Consider the following 15,713-nt stretch of genomic DNA (forward strand, 5'->3'; position numbering starts at 1 on the left):
TCCGGGCAGGCATCCCTCTCACTGACATGCTCACTTGCTCCCCAAGGATACACGGAGCGACCATCACACCGGGCACCAGATGTCATGCTGAGGACACACTGGGTTTCGGAGGAGAGGACAGATGCGGCAGCTAAACACCAGTGTGCCTACCCAGCTGCGGAGAGAGGAAAGGCCAGGGCTCCGGGAAACAACCTATCCACAACCAGAGCCAGATGAAGAAATGAAGGGCATGACCAAGGCCAAGGACCTCAGCATCCAGGTGCAGGTGTAGGAGCTGAGAGAGGAGGGGAGGGGGTAGCAGCAACTCGAGGACCCTTGTGAGCCAGGTCACAGAGCTGGCTGTGCCCACAGACAGGCAACAGGAAGCTGGCAAAGGATTAAGCAGGGAATGTGGGAGTCAAAAGTGTTTTGAAAAAGAAGTAACAGGAAGGATGCAGGGGTGGGGACTGGGGACGAAGCCAGGGCATGGGCGAAATCAGCTGTGTGCCTCCGAACCTGAGATCTGGATGGAGATCAGGGTAGGACGCACTGGAGGCCTCCTTGATACCACAAGCTCCCATCCCCATCCTCACCCCCACCCCTGCCATGGCAGGCTGAAACCCACCCTCTTGCCTATTTTGGAAACAAGGAAGGTTAGGCCCAGCCCACAACCCATCAGGTACACGAAGGGCCGGATTAGCTCTGCCCTCCGACTTAGATCCCACAAAAAAGAAAGGCCCTGGAAATGCCCAGCTGGCATCGCCAAGCCGAGATGCCCTCTGGCGTCCCTAGTAAGCATGGCCTGGGCTGGATCTAAGCAGAGAGGCCAAGTCTCCAACCCACAATGAGGATCTCAGGAAGTAGCGAATCACTCCCTATGTGGTGACACCGGCTTTCTCTGAAGGCAGCGCAGCTCCGCTGTTAGTAGCCAGAAGGAAGAGGATCAGAAAAACAGAGGGCAGAGAGGAGAGAGAAGACAGGAAGGAAGGAATGGAAGGAAAGAAGCAGACACAAAAGGCTGCAAAGGCAGACAGAGTACAGGGCCATGCCATAAGCTCCGAGGAAGCAGCCCAGCAAGTTATCCAGCCCCCAGCCCCTGCCCTGGAAGGAGGCTCTAAAGGAGAAAGCCAGCAGGGCTTGGCCGCTGGGCACGCCACCCCCACCAAGAGCCAGTGTCCACGAAGTTCCCTCATTCATACTTAACACCTGAAGAACCTGGTATGGCAGACCTTTGTTTCACTGTATAGTTCTGACTCAGTCCTTCTGGAACTCTGAGGCCAAAGCACTGCGCTTGGCAGACACCTCCCAGGGCTCCCTCCTCAGACACTGCCCCCCACCCTGCGGGTGCCTGTCACCCCGCTTTGTCTCTCAGGACTGCTGCATCTGCGTTCTGGTCCCTCCATGTTACCTTGCTGAGACAGCATCTGCCAATTCTCTGCAGCAGCTCGTTTGTTCTTTCAGGCTCGTGCCCAGCCACGATCCGCGCTGGCTTTGCTGACAGTGGCTCTCCCGAAACCATCACCACCACGTCTATGGCCTTCTGAAGGAAGCTAATTTTTGCATCTTTATCCTGAAAGATTTCCATTTAAAATACAAATGAAAAACTCATCCAAGAAAGTCTCCATCATCTTCAGTTTGCTTAAAAGGCACACTTACTATTTAAAGTAGGTCAGATGTGGAAATATTCACTCTTTGTAACAAAAGAAAAACAAATAAAGCATTTAGTTTGAGGTGGGAGCCTAGCAGGGACCTTTAAAACACTAGTTCCCTTTCTCAGTGGATAAAATTAGCAGGATATGCAGCTGGAAAGAATAAGAAAGTGAAATGAGAAAGAGTACAGCACAATTCATTAATTAATCAACCTTGTATTTCAACACCCATCAGCATATAAACGATATACATCCACTATAAGGACGAGGGGTGCCCCCTGCCCCCCGGCCTACCTTAACATTATCGGACTTCATCTCAGCGTCTGTGTAGAGGCCCTTCATGAAACCGGTCATCCTAATCACCTTCAAAAGATCAAGGCCGTGGTCAGCACCTATCGCGGCAGCCTCTGTGTCAGCCTCAGCCCCGGAACCGCACACCGTCAGAGCTGCCGGAGTCTGTCCATATCCAGGATTTAACTCCCTCCCACATAACTCAGCCAGCTTTTAAGTGTCTACTGTCCGGGAGACCTTACACAGGCGGAACCCAGCCTGGAAGTGTGGACAGGTAAACACTGCAACAGACCTGCAGAATGCTGAGGGAGCACAGGATCAGTCCCTGGTCCAAATATAGGAGGGGCCAGGGTGTCAGGGGAAGTTTCCTAGAAGACGCTGGATCTACACTGAGCCCACGGGCTGAGTGGCAGGCAGAAGTGTTTAGGACCCATGTGCCAGGCTAAACAATCCCTGGGCCCAGAAGGTCTGTTCAAGAGAGCAGAACAAGTTCAGGGCAGGAGTCTGAGGCCAGAGTCTGGCAGGGCCAGTGTCAGGCCGGGCCTGATCCAGATGGCTGTCAAAGCCACCAAGAATATGGACTTTCACCTAGGACTCCGAGGAGGCCCTGAAAGTTCAGAGGCAGGGGAACAGTATCTTACGAGGGTCACTCAGGCCCAAGGGTGAAAATGGACTTTGGAAAGAACAGGAATCTCTCAGCCTGGGTTTTGAGCCTGGACGGAAAGGTCTTTCTTCTCACTCACTTTACCACAACAGGGGGATGCTCTGTGCAATTGTCACTTTTGTTTTCTCCCTTCCTGTCCCTCCCCTCGGTCAACCTGTAGCTCCCCATTATTCTGAACCAGCTTTAGAGGTGGTGATCTTCCCTGTTCCTCCCCACGCCCACAGATAGCCAAGCTCCTCGTTCTCTCAGACCAGGGCTTTTCAAAATGCAAGCAGTCCCTATAAAGTCAACAAAATGAGTAGCAACAAGCTTTCTTTTTTCTTTTCTTTTCTTTTTCCAAAAAATAAACCAGAAAGGCAAGTGCCAGCTGCCCTGTATGCAGGAAGGATGAATATACCTACATGTGTGTGTTGTGGGTGGAATTAAAGCACATGTATTCATGCAAGTCATGTTCGTTGAAAAATGGACAGTCCCATGCTAACATGAGGCAATTTCTCCGAGACCAAGCACGCCTCACTAGTAAGCTGGCTCTCACTCTCATCAACTACCTAAGAGCCATGCTATCATTTCTCCTGAGAAGATATATTCCTGACGGAATATTAAGAGTATCCTACACTTCATACTCCTAGAGCCTTTTCATTTTGTCTCTTGAGGTTTTCCTATATTGCTGGCAAGCAAAGGGACCAGAAACATTAAACTTACAAGATCAATGCTTTGATTTATGAAAGAAACAGTTTAGCTATGGCTAAATTACTAATGTGGTGACTTGTGAAAACAACACTCAGAGTTAAGATTTTCAAGATGCTCTTTACCTCTTACACGAAAATGCTTTCCAATATGTTGATCATTCTAAAATTCTTAACAAGCAGGTGACAATTAATGTATTTACCTTTCCATAAGCAGAGAAATTCATTTCAGCATTAGATTAGGAAAAAACCATGAAAGAAAAGCAGACCACTTGTTCTTAACTGCCTCCACACAACCTGGCTGCTGGTTCACAAAGTCAGTTCCTGCTTGAAAGTCCCTCCCCCTTCCCCATTTCGAGGCACTCTGACGTTCCAGGAGCCCAGTGCCACACCAAGACCCACAGGAGGAGGCCTATCCCCACGGCCTGCCTCCCAGCTCTCCACTTCAGTGGGGAGATAGGACTAACAGAAGATAAAAGCGTGAGGGTATGGTAAGTGCTGCAGTCACTGCTAACTCACTTCTTCCCTTCTGGGTTCAAGGGCACTACCTGCCTACTTCGAAAGTAATGCAGCACACAGCTGTGTCCCTTCCCCAAACACCGTCTAGTGACAGGTGGAAGTGTTGCCCCAGCTACAAGAGGCTAGGCAAGACAGCACTGGGATGTGTGTGGGATTCCAGAGAGTTCTAAGCACAGTTAGGGCTTTCAACACAGAGGTACACCTTATAAACTAAGTTGAGGCAGCAAATGATAAAGCAAAGCTGTGGAGAATAAAACACCCAACCTGTTAGCAAGAGTAAGAAATGAAGTTTGAGGACCAATATGCAGAACCCTTGGAAATCTGCAAGTTCAGCCTAATTCCTAACTCCCAGAGACCAGCGACCACATCCAAGTCCCTGAGTTCAATGCTCTTCTTAAGTGCACCATGGAGATGAGTTACCAGGAGCCTACACAGCCTCCTTCAACAAAGAATGTGTGCTGTGCACCTTCTGTGTACCTTACCCAGTTCAGCTAATCCAGGATATGGCAACAAATAAGTACAGTCTCCATCAGCCAGTAATTCACCTTCCACTGGGGAAACGTTACAGACGACCAATCTCAGCGGAGGTGAAGCTGTGCCCTTCATCAGCCAACATCAACCTGCTCTCGTACAGTTTTCCCCTGTGGGTCCCACTACAACCACGTTCAGCAAGTTTATCCACAGGTATTTATTAAGCATCCAAAACGTGATCACCATGGACAGAAGTGTGCAGAAAAACTGTGGATATGAGGATAAAAAATAAATCACTTAATTCCCCAACGATTTTTGATCACCTTTCATGAGCGAGGCACTGAAGGGGGTAAAAGAATCCCAGAAACGCCTCTGCCAGGCAGGATGTTAGAAGAGTGCTAACAGGTACAAGGGTAGTCTGGAAAGAAAGAATGCTCAAGGAGCCAGAAGAGCCGGCTCAGGAGAAGGGATGAGAAGGGGAGAGCAGAGATGAGGGCAAGGAACTCAGTACACCGCAGAACTGGGCCTACTGGATGTTCCTCTGGCAGGGCCTGCGCTAGGCTATAGGAGGTCCAACTTTGACGTCAGCCCTGATTCTGGCCCCGGCCGGGTCTGCACCCCGCAACTGGGCCCTGACCTCCACCTGGGCCCCAACTCCCGGCTTAGAACCCAGCCCGCACCCCACACTTAGGCCCTCACCCCCCGCCCAGACCCCCCACCCGGGCTCGCCCTGCCCCAGGACATCTACTTGACCCCCCACCCCCGCCCCGCCCGCTCCTGGGCCCTGACCCGCAGCTAGGGGCCCACTCCGGCCCGCACTTGGGTCATGAATTCCGGCCCTGACCCCCACCCCAGGGTCCCGACCCTCAGTCCGCACCCCGGCCACCGGCCCGCAACTGGGCCTCGAACCCTACCCGGGTCCCGACCTGCTCTCCGGCCCCCCGCCCGCGTCTGGGTCCCGACCCCCACCCGGGACGCTGACCCCCGGCCTGCGCCCGGCCCCCGGCCCGGCACCCACCTCCGTGATGATGTCGTGCAGGTAGCGGAACGGGGGCTTGCTCAGCAGCTTCTCCGTCAGCGGCGGCCTCCGGATCACCTTCCCCAGGGCCTCCTGCGTCCGCTTCACCACCGCGGAGTTCATGGCGGCGCTGCCCGCGCCCGCGCTCCCGCCGGCCAGCCGAGCCTAAGCCGCGCTCCCCGGCCGCCGCCGGCCCCGCCGCCGCCGCTGCCCGCTCTGGCCTCGACGTGCCGCTCGGGCTCCCATCCCACAGTGCACCGGAGTCGGCAGCGGCGCATGCGCAGAGCGCCGGGCCCACCCCCGTCGCCAGGGCGTCGCGACCTTAGCAACGGACGCGCCGCGGCTCCCCGCCCCGCCCCTGCCGGCGGCACGCTGCGAGAGGTTCGTACCCAAGGTCCTGCCGGCGCCTGGCAACCAGGACCAAGCCACGCCCTTATTCATCTACCAAGTGTCGCTGATTCCGGGCACCTGTCTTCCACCCGCCGGGCACAGGCTCGCCGCGGTATTCCTTCTGGTGATTTGGAGGCTTTATGACCTGTTTCTCGTTCTTTTTTTATAAAAAGGTGCCGATTGCCCCTGCATCTTCAAATCTTTTTTTATTGACAAATAATTGAGAAAGGAGACATTATCTTCAAGTGTACGACATAATTATTTGATCTTTGTGAATTCAGCAAAATGACCACAATGAGTCTAGTTAACATCCACCACCATAGTTACAAAAAGTTTTTATTGTAATGAGAACTTTTAAGATGTATCTTAGTACCTTTCAAATATGTGACACAATATTGTTAACTACAGTCATCTTGCAGCACCTTATATCTCCATTACTGACTTTATAACTGAAAATTTACACTTTTTGACCCCTTTCATCCATTTCGTTCTTGTAATGGTATCTTTATAACTTATTAACATTTATTTTTACCGTTTTCAATGCTTTTCATTCTTTGCATAGACTCAAATTTCCATGTAGTATCATGTGCCTCTTGTCTGAAGAACTTCCTTTACTAATTTCTTTTCGCAAAGGTCAGCTGGCAATGAGCTCTGTCGCTTTCCTTTGTCTGAAAGTGTTTATTACACCTTCACATTTGAAAGATTGTTTCACAGCATTTGCAAGCCTAGGTTAACATTTTTTCTCTTTCACTGCTTTACAGATTTTACTCCACTGGCTTCTGGCTTACATAGTTTCTGAAGAGAAGTCTTCTCTAGTCCTTTGCTCTGTGTATACCTGGCTGCCTTCAAGATTTGCTTTTTATCCTTGGTTTTTATAAATTTGCCTGTGACGTATCTAGATGTGGGAGTTTTTAAACTTAAAATTTATATTTGAGGGACGCCTGGGTGGCTCAGTTGGTTAAGTGACTGCCTTCAGCTCAGGTTATGATCCCAGCGTCCTGGGATCGAGTCCTACATCAGGTTCCTGGCTCGGCGGGGAGCCTGCTTCTCCCTCTGCCTCTGCCTGCCACTCTGTCTGCCTGTGCTCACGGTCTCTGACAAATAAATAAAATCTTTAAAAAAATTATATTTGATTATTATTTATATGCAATAAGCTCCACCTATTTTACCCATTTTAAGTACACTGATTGACGCATTTATGCTCCTGCACCACAACCAAGGTATATAACAGTGCATGTTCCCTAAGTATTTCCTCCTGCTCATTTGCAATCTACTCCTCCCTCACCCCAGCCCCAGGCAACCACTGATTCACTTTCTGTCACTATAATTTTATCTTTTCCAGAGTTTCATATAAATGAAATCATACACTACATAGTCTTTTGTGTTTCTTTCTCCTATAAAGACTTTGAAATTCATCCATGTTGCTACATACAGTAATATGTCATTCCTTTTTGTTGCGAGTAGTGTTTCATAATATAATTTGTTTATCCATTCACCAGTTTATCGATACTTGGATTGCTTTGGAGTTTTGATTATTTGATTATTTAGTGCTGCTAAGAATATTCACATACAAGTCTTTGTGCAAACATAGTTTTCCTTTTGTTGCAGAATTGCAGGGTTTTTGTCTTGGGGGGTTGAAGAGTGAATCTTGAGGACACAAAAAAAGGTGAAGTGAAGTGAAAGTTTATTAAGTTAAGTTAAGAACAGAAAGGAAAAGTTCTCTAGAGTGGGAAGCATCCCAAGTGGGTTGCCACTGAAGGTTTTAATGGTCGGTCTTTCACTGAAAACTGACCAGGGAACTGAAATCTTCTTAACGTCTCTACCACTGATAGCACCAAGTTTACCTCTCCTTTGACTCAGGTCATGATCCCGGTGTCCTGGGATTGAGCCACACATTTGGGGGGGGGGTCTTCTGCTCATCAGGGGGTCCAATTTTTCCTCTGCCTCCCCCTCCCTGTTCCTGCTCGCTCTCCCTCTCTATCTCTCTCAAATGAATAAATCAAATCTTTTTTTTTAAATCTCATCTCTGACATTTAAGACAAAAGGGGTGGTCTGGTTATGTTCTCTTATCTCTGGTTTCTTACCCCTCAGCATTTTTCCACATCTGGGATTTCTGTGAGCCTGGTCATAGAAACCCCCACCTCTCTCTCCCTACCTAGCCCCGCCTGTCCCTTACTCACTTTCTCTTGGATAAATACCCAGGACTGGCATTTCTGGGTGGTATGTTAAGATTATGTTCAACTTTACAAGAGGCTACCAGGTTTTCAAATTCAAGTCATCTTTCATTCCCATCAGCAATGTCTGTGATTTCCAGTTGTTTTGTATTCCTGCCAAGACCCGATAGGTCAGTCTTTTTCCTTCTTTAGGTCAGTCTTTTTAACTTCAGCCATTCTCGGCATAGCGTAGTATCTTATTATGGTTTTAATTTGCATTCCTCTAGTGATTTGTGATTTTGAATTCTTTTTCATGTACTTGTTGGATACTCATACGTGATGGGTGAAGAGAGCTCATGAAGAAGTGTCCCGGCATTAATGAATCACTTCTGTGAGCCGCAGAAAGTAATGAAAGGAAACGTAGTTCACCATAGAGAGTCCAGAGGCCAGCAGGAGGAGCTCTCACTCCCAGCACGGGTTATCAATCGCAGGTCCAACAGGAACAGAAGGACCTTGCGCATGGTTTTAAAAGATTCTACCATACCAGTCACAGGAAGAAAGCTTTCCCCCTCACCAGGCACCAGCCTGGTCAATGACAGACTGTCACGTTTCAGCCCATGGGAAGTCACTTGCAGCTCTCAGTTGCCTTCCACAGACTTTTTGTTTGTAAGCGCCCTTCCAACCCCCTCTTTCCTCTATCAAAGAGAATTTCTCTCTTTTGTTCTGGGGACTTACCTATGGTTCTGCTGTGACGTGCTTGTTCCTGAATTCTCTGCTATTCCAGAACCAACCCATTTTTGCTGGTAGAATAACTGACAGTTTTATTTTTAAGGTTAACGATGCAGAGGACTGGCTAGGTGCAGGGGACTTCATGGAGAACCAGGTTCCTTCTAGTGGCATCCATCCATGCCGTCCTCTGCTGTCCACTGCTCCAGGAAATATCACTGGGGCTAGCTGCATCCTGGACCGCATGAGTTTGGTCACCTGGACAGAGGCCAGGCGAGCCACCAGAGCTCATCTCCCTCCAGCAACGCTGACCTGGATTCTGTCCATAATTCACCACGCAGGCAGGCTGCCTGTCTTAAGACTTTACTGAGGAGTTAGGAGCCACCTAAGGGAATAACAACCCAGGAGGGAAGAAATTTGGCAACACTCACTGGATAGAGCTATTCTGTGCTCCGTGGAAAAAAGCACCCAGCAAATTGCACTCTCAGACATGTTCCCTCCTGGGTGGCCCTGAGTTACCAGTCCTATTCCCCAGCTTCCAGGTTGATCTGCTTAGCCAAAGCACCTCCATCCTCTGACCCCTCCCTTGTCAAATCTTCTTGACCTTCTAGAAACCCCACCATCTACATATGTATCTTCCCAACTACCCCCTCTCTTTCAGCACAGGGTGATCCATTCCTGACTCATCCCAAGGCAGGGGCAGGACAGTTCAATCCCTTGGAACAGTCCAGGGTCATGGGGGACACTGTGACTCAGGGTCCTTCCGGGGCTCCCAGATCTTCATGGTTCTCCTGATTGTCTATATATTTATCTTTATCACACACACACACACACACACACACCCTGCTTCCCAAGAACAAATGTTCTCAAGCAGTTCATCAGACTCCAAGAAGAAGAACAAAACAGTTTCCCAAATGTTTCGTCATTTCTGAACATCTTTGTCCACCCTGAAAGTAATATTTCGTATTCACATGGAAAACAGTGTTAGCCTTCTTTCTTCCCTTTCCCTGACCCTGCCGCTGCCCCGCCCCCCACCCCTGGCTTCCCTGGAAATCTTCTAAATAGGGGAGATGGGCCTTAGTGAGACTGTGTCCTTCTTCAGGCCTGGACCCTTGGTCCATGAGGGCTGGCCCAGAGCTCTAAAGTGATTAAGCCTTTAGACAAAGTGGCACCAGCTTGCTGCCCTCTGGGTGTTAGGGAGAGAAGTGGCAGGATGTCATTCTCACAGGATGGCCAGGCAGAGCCCTTCGGGGGCTGCACCAGATACACAGGATGATGTGGTATGTGAGAGCTGAAACATCCCGGCCCAGACTTCATCCCTGATCTGCTCACTATGGCTGAGTCTTCTGTGAGGAGCACCACCTCTGAGTTCTGAACAGTGTCTATATCGGCCTGAGTAAGGGTGGTGGAGGATCTCAGGGAGGTCACCAACCCTAGTCTCTGACCTCAAGTGCTCTGCCTTCCCAGCAGACACTGGGTACAGTGTCTGTACCTCCTTCTTCCAAAATTCATGCTAGACAGAAGCCTCCTCTGGGCCTGGGGCCCTGGGACAGCTGTGACCTGTAATGGCTTATCTGTGAGCAGTCAGTCCCCTGGAGTGGTGGGGATAGGGACTATGCCACATCACAGGGAAGCCTGATTCTGGTTTCTCCCACAGTGTGTGGGAAACAGCGGAGCCATCTAGGCCGAGGAGGCCCTGTGAAGGCCTGTAGGCACAGGGCTTTCTTCTGTCTTTGAGGCTGAGGGCCATGATAGAGGGTCTCTCAGAGGATCTGAGACACTGAAGCAGCATCACCAGACCCCTGTGAGAGCCTGTCTGAGGAAAGCAGACCACAGAGTGGGTATGGCAGCCTTTGGGGACATGCCCCAGCCACATAAAGTGTCCTCCTGAGGCTTCCACATTGCCCAGACAGGTCCACGCCCTCCGCACGGGGACTGACTGGGGCAAGGGTGCAGGGCCCTGGGGAAGCAGGGCCAACAAGACCCAGCTAAGGATTCCCAACTCTGAGAGAGAGAGGTGGAACCACCTCAGGAAAGGGGGGAGAAGGCGGAGGCCCAGAGGCCAGTGGGGAGTCTCTAGTTCCGGGGCTGGTGGGCGTGGGGCCTCTGAAGCTGAATTACCTAGAGAGCCTCAGGGTCATGTAAGGATTAGCAGAAAAGAAAACATAAAAAAGAGTCACTTGTGAAAACACACAAGTGATTACATAACTATAGAAAATCACAGTAGAGATGTGTTTGAGACATAAAGAGCTGGTAGGAGATGTACTTGAAATAAGCAATTTCCAAATGAATGAAAGAGATGACAGTGGCCATGACTCACCCCAGGAGAGGGAGCTCCACAAAGCAAGGGGCTTCCAGACCCTGCCTCTCCTCCCCTAAGAGGCAAACATTCCCAGAGACAAAGGCCTCCCTGGGGGCGGGGGTTGGGGTGAAGAGCCCGGGATGTGGGTCAGCCTGTGGGAAGGACTGGGCAAAAAGGAGAAGTGGCCCAGAGCCTGGACACAGTCTCATCAGCCCTGGATCCAAGACTTAACTCCCTGGCAGACTCAGAAAGGAAAGCATCGGTTTGCATGGCCGGTCAAGTGCCTTGCTGTGTGCTGCACACACACACACACACACACACACACACACACACACCTCCCCCCCTCCCCAGCTGGAAGGTGACAGGCATCATGGTGTGAAGCATGAGGGGTCAGGTGGTGTGGAAGGCCTTGTTCCCTCCTCTCCCAGTGAGTCTGGAGAAAAAGAAGACATGACCTTCCTCCTAAGCTTGCTAAAATCATTCCTGCCTCAGGACCTTTGCACTTGCTGGTCCCTTTAACTGAATAAGTGGAACACTCATCACCCAGATCTTCATATGGCTGCATCCTTGACATTAGTTGGGTCTCAGGTTACATGTGACCTCTCAGAAATGTGAAAAATAGACTCCATCTGAATTCTGCAGCCTAAGGCTGTCATCTTACCTTATTTCCTTTAAAGTACTTACCATTCTGTGAAAGCAATTTTTTTATTCATATCTGCCCTTTCGTTTTCTGTCTCTTCCCCCCACCATGATCACCCCTGGAAAGGGAATGCAATGAGCAGAGGGGCCTGGTTTATTTGCTCGCCCCTGAATCCCCTGTACCTTCAACATTGTTGGCGCTGCTATTACTGACTGTTGAATAGACTATGTTCTTATTAAAACGGTTCTTCCCCAAGGGCTCTTAATAATATGGTTTATATCAAAATTTTAAATGAAAAAAGTCCCCCTGGGCCATGAGGGCACAGCCCCAATCCACAGGTTCCCTTAAGCCAGGTCTCCCAGGGCCTGGGAGTTTGACAGGAAGACCCCTGAACCCCTGAAAACACAGCAAAACGATTCCCTGACAGTAGATTCCTGGAGGAGGCACCATGGCTCTCGTCCTATTTGCACAGCAGGCTGGATCTCCAACAGGGGCCAAGAACCCTCTGCTGTTAGATTCCCAGGCAAGCCTTTTCCAGCAAACTCTGGTTAACTAGCATCCAATGTCAGTCACGGCTTGCTCTTTCTAAAAGCAAGTAAGGCCGAGGCCCACGAATGGCCTGGGAACTTTCCACCAGTAGCCTAGTTAGCAAGAGCAGGGAATGGGGGATCCCACCTGGGCCGGGGGCCCAGAGCAGCTCCTGGAACCCACCCCTCCTGTGAGTACCCCTTCCCCCACCCCCGACCAGACCTCAGGGAGGACTCCAGGAGCACGACTTCCCTTGGAATCACATAACACTGAGACTCCCTCCTGAACTATCCTGACTTGCATCCCTACAGAGTTGACTCCCAGCAACCAATGGACCCTTCCCCAGGCCGCCCCCGCAACCACCCCACCCCCCCGCAAGGACCTGTGCCTCATAAGGCCTCTGTCCAGCTTCCTCTGGGCCACGATGGGATGGAATGAGAATGGTGTGACTGGCTGTGCAGTGTTGCCTCCCCATGGGGAAGCGGGCTCCAGGAGGAGGGAAGACACCCACCATGGGAGGCCAACACTGTGAGAGGCAGGAATGCAGGCCACGTGAGCGCCCAGGAGGGAGTCTTCCAGCTCTGTAGCAGGTGGGGCTGGCCACCAGATGCCCTGGGGACAAGGCCCCCTCCATCCTCGAGGGCTCATGGCTCAGTTCCTCTCTGGGGACACCCCCAGGGGGCCGGCCTCACCTCCAGCTCCTCCTAGGCAGCCCGCACTCCGGCAGGGGGCGCCACCGCAGGCCCTTGGGAGGCCGGGGTGGGGGGACGGAGCTCACAAGGCTGTTGTAGGGTTGGGGGAGTCGGGAGCACATAAATCCTGGGAAGCACAGGGAACGCTGAGGGTGAGCGCTCAGGGAAACTTGTCTCCTACAATAGGAGGTCAGAAACAGCGGAGGACGATCCAAAATCAATTATGGGAGCACTGGGGCTCCAGTTCTCAACTTGGGAAACTTTGGGGGGATCAGACACCAACCTGATGGACGGAGGAAGGGAAAGGGAGAGGAGGGAGGATGGGCAGGAAGGGCCAACTTGAAGGGCTGAGGGCTACACCTCGTGCTACAAGGTGTAGGAGGCCCGAGGATATCGTGCGATATGAAACACATTGGCCACACACAGGCAAATACTGTCGGAGTCCACGAGCATGAGGTGCCCAGAGCCAGCCCAGTCACAAAGGCAGAAGAGGGGTGGCTGCAGGGCTGGGGCCACGGGGAGTTGGTGTGGGTCTTGCATAATGGAGACAGTCCTGGAGATGGCTTGCACAGCAAGGTGAATGTACTTCACACTACAGAGCTGTAGAAAAAAACACTCCTCCAGTGGCTGGAGGGGAGGTGGGTGGAGGGATGGGGTAACTGGGTGACGGGTATGCTGGAGGGCATGGGATGGAATGAGCCCTGGGTGGTCAATCAATGAATCACTGAGCTCTACCTCTGAAACTAATAATACACTGTATGTTAATTAACTTACTTTAAATAAAATAAAATAAAATTTCAAGAAAAACCCTCGGGGGGTCGCCTACGTAGCTCAGTCAGTTAAGCATATGACTCTTGGCTTTGGCCCAGGTCATGATCTCAAGTTGTGGATCGGCATCCTGCTGTGTGCTCAGCCATGGAACCTGCTGGTCCCTCTCCCTCTGCCCCTCTCCCCCAACCCATCTCCACCCATAGTTTCGTGTGCACTCTCTCTCTCCTTGGAATAAATAAATTAAATCTTTAAATAATAAGTAAATAAATTAAATCTTTAAATGATAATAATAATAAGGGACACCTTGGTGACTCAGTGGGTCAAGTGTCTGCCCTTGGCTCAGATCATAATCTCAGGGTCTTGGAATCCAGCTCCAGGTTGGGCTCCCTGCTCCGCGGGATCCTGCTTTCCCTTTCACCCCTCCACTGCTCGTACATGCTCTCTCTCTCTCCCTCCCTCTCACTCTCAAATAAATAAATAAAATCATTAAATAATAATAAATCAATTAACTAATAACAATCCTCAGGATAGGTCCCACCGTTCACCCCGCTGTATAGGAGAGAACACTGAGGCCCAAGAATTTCCTAGTCAACAGCAGGACTGGGAAGGGACTTGCTCCAGAGTCGACTCTCAGCAACCATATGGGACTATCTTGAAGTTACTGGCTCTTAGCCGATTAGAACATTTCCCCTTAGATGACACTGCAAGCGGGAGAACATCCCCATGTCTGGGTCCTTACTAAGACAGAAGCCCAGACATGATGTGCTTCTTCAGAAAAGCAATATTTAGCTAACAGTTTCGACGTTAGGACTCTCAACATTCACTTTGTTCAATCTGAAAAGATAAATTTTATATGTGCCCAATAATTAGGATAAATGTAAGACAGGTAATACTAGGCATAATGCCAGTGTCTGGAGAAACAGGGGTGGGCATCATGGAGCAGAGCCACTAAAGGATGCAGCTCCTCACCCCCGAGACTCAGGCAGCCACCTGCGAGAAGAACAAGGAACATTTTAAGGTTAAAGCAATTGTTTTTATTGTAAGTGCAGTGACACTTAACAAACAAACCAAAAGCAATTCACCTTGCGGGATTTCCTAGGCTCGCCACAAAATGCTGAGTGCTTCAGGCTGGTCTTTACACGAAGCTCTCCTTGGGAACACGGGGCTTGGCTGTGTGCGAGAGCTGACTCAAGGCCTGCACGGAGGCTGGCAGCTGGCTCTGATTCCCAGTTAGTAACCAGGCAGTATGCTTTCAGGATATTTCCACTGTCCGCTGTGGACTTTGTGTCTGAAGACAGGCTTAAGCTGTAACAGAGAAAAAGGAAACCAGAGTCTTCAAAATTTTCCAGAAAGAAAGGAGGTGAGCTTTGACAGGAGAGCCAGGGCTGAGCTTCCTTTCCCACCTGTTAACCCCACACCACGTCTCTTAAACACAACCAGACACATTTCAGGTCTCCCGTACCAACCGAACAAAGGCTTCACAGGCCCCAGGAAGGCGGTTACTAGAAATGGGTCAATCTTTTGATTCTGATGAAAGATGTTGGTCCCCAGTGATAGGCACCCTCACACATATACACACCCACAGCACACATACACACCGCCTGCTCACACTGGGCCAGGCAGCTGGAGGCCCAGTGCCACGAGGGACACGTCCTTCAGTGCCCACAAAGGGCATCTTCGAGGGTCGCTCATCTCTGGAGTTACAGCAATGTGGCCTGAAATCTTGATGACCTGAATATTGAGGGGAGGGCGGCGTGGGGATCAAAGGGTTAAGAAAAACCCACCCTTGTGTAGGATGAGGTGAGGCTCCTCCTTGGAAAAGGGGGAATTACTCTTATTTGGAGTGAGTTTCAAACAGATTTGGAGAACACTTCTAAACCCAGAGCTCAAGTTTGGTCCCTAAGAATTAAAGAGCCTCCATTATCTTGGCATGCATGCCACTGAAAGTTGCCTCTGAGGAGTCACTGGATGATGAGTTCTGAGTTTGGGAAGTCTGGAGTCCTGAGTGAGGACAGAGAGGAAGGCAGGGATAGAAGACGGGGTCCGGAGTGGGAGGCCAGGGTACACAGCGTCCCCGTCTCAGGCACTGGGAGAGGTAGAGACTTCTCATCAGGTGACCAGCTTCACACTAAGCATCTCCCACCCAGTGCTGACCAGCGGTGCTGTCCTCTCCCAGATGGCACGCAGGGTCCCGCCTCATCGTCACTTGTGGAAAAGCAGGGCGGCCCCTGGTT

At 50.7% G+C, this 15,713-nt stretch overlaps 1 protein-coding gene across 9 annotated transcripts in view; it reads right to left on the minus strand.

Moving 5' to 3' along the window:
- The window catches only part of TRAF3IP1 (TRAF3 interacting protein 1), a 68,696-nt gene extending 63,150 nt beyond the window's left edge, over positions 1-5,546 (minus strand). For 7 of the 9 annotated variants that reach the window (XR_006602472.1, XR_006602471.1, XR_006602470.1 and 4 more), the window contains exons 1-3: positions 5,278-5,545; positions 1,923-1,991; positions 1,388-1,549 (exon numbers count right to left, since the gene is read on the minus strand). Coding sequence is in view for 2 of the 9 variants with exons in the window: in XM_004743728.3 (XP_004743785.2) it covers positions 1,388-1,549; positions 1,923-1,991; positions 5,278-5,400 (354 nt within the window). In the remaining 7 variants the exon portion in view is untranslated. Of the gene's footprint in view, positions 1-1,387; positions 1,550-1,922; positions 1,992-5,277 lie in introns of all 9 variants that reach the window. The other 2 variants (XR_006602473.1, XM_045066617.1) reach the window with 2 other exon arrangements.
- Positions 5,547-15,713: the final 10,167 nt, after the last annotated feature.

Source organism: Mustela putorius, unplaced genomic scaffold, assembly GCF_011764305.1.
Source record: "Mustela putorius furo isolate JIRA1106 unplaced genomic scaffold, ASM1176430v1.1 tig00003869_pilon_pilon_pilon, whole genome shotgun sequence".
NCBI classification, from domain to species: domain Eukaryota; kingdom Metazoa; phylum Chordata; class Mammalia; order Carnivora; family Mustelidae; genus Mustela; species Mustela putorius.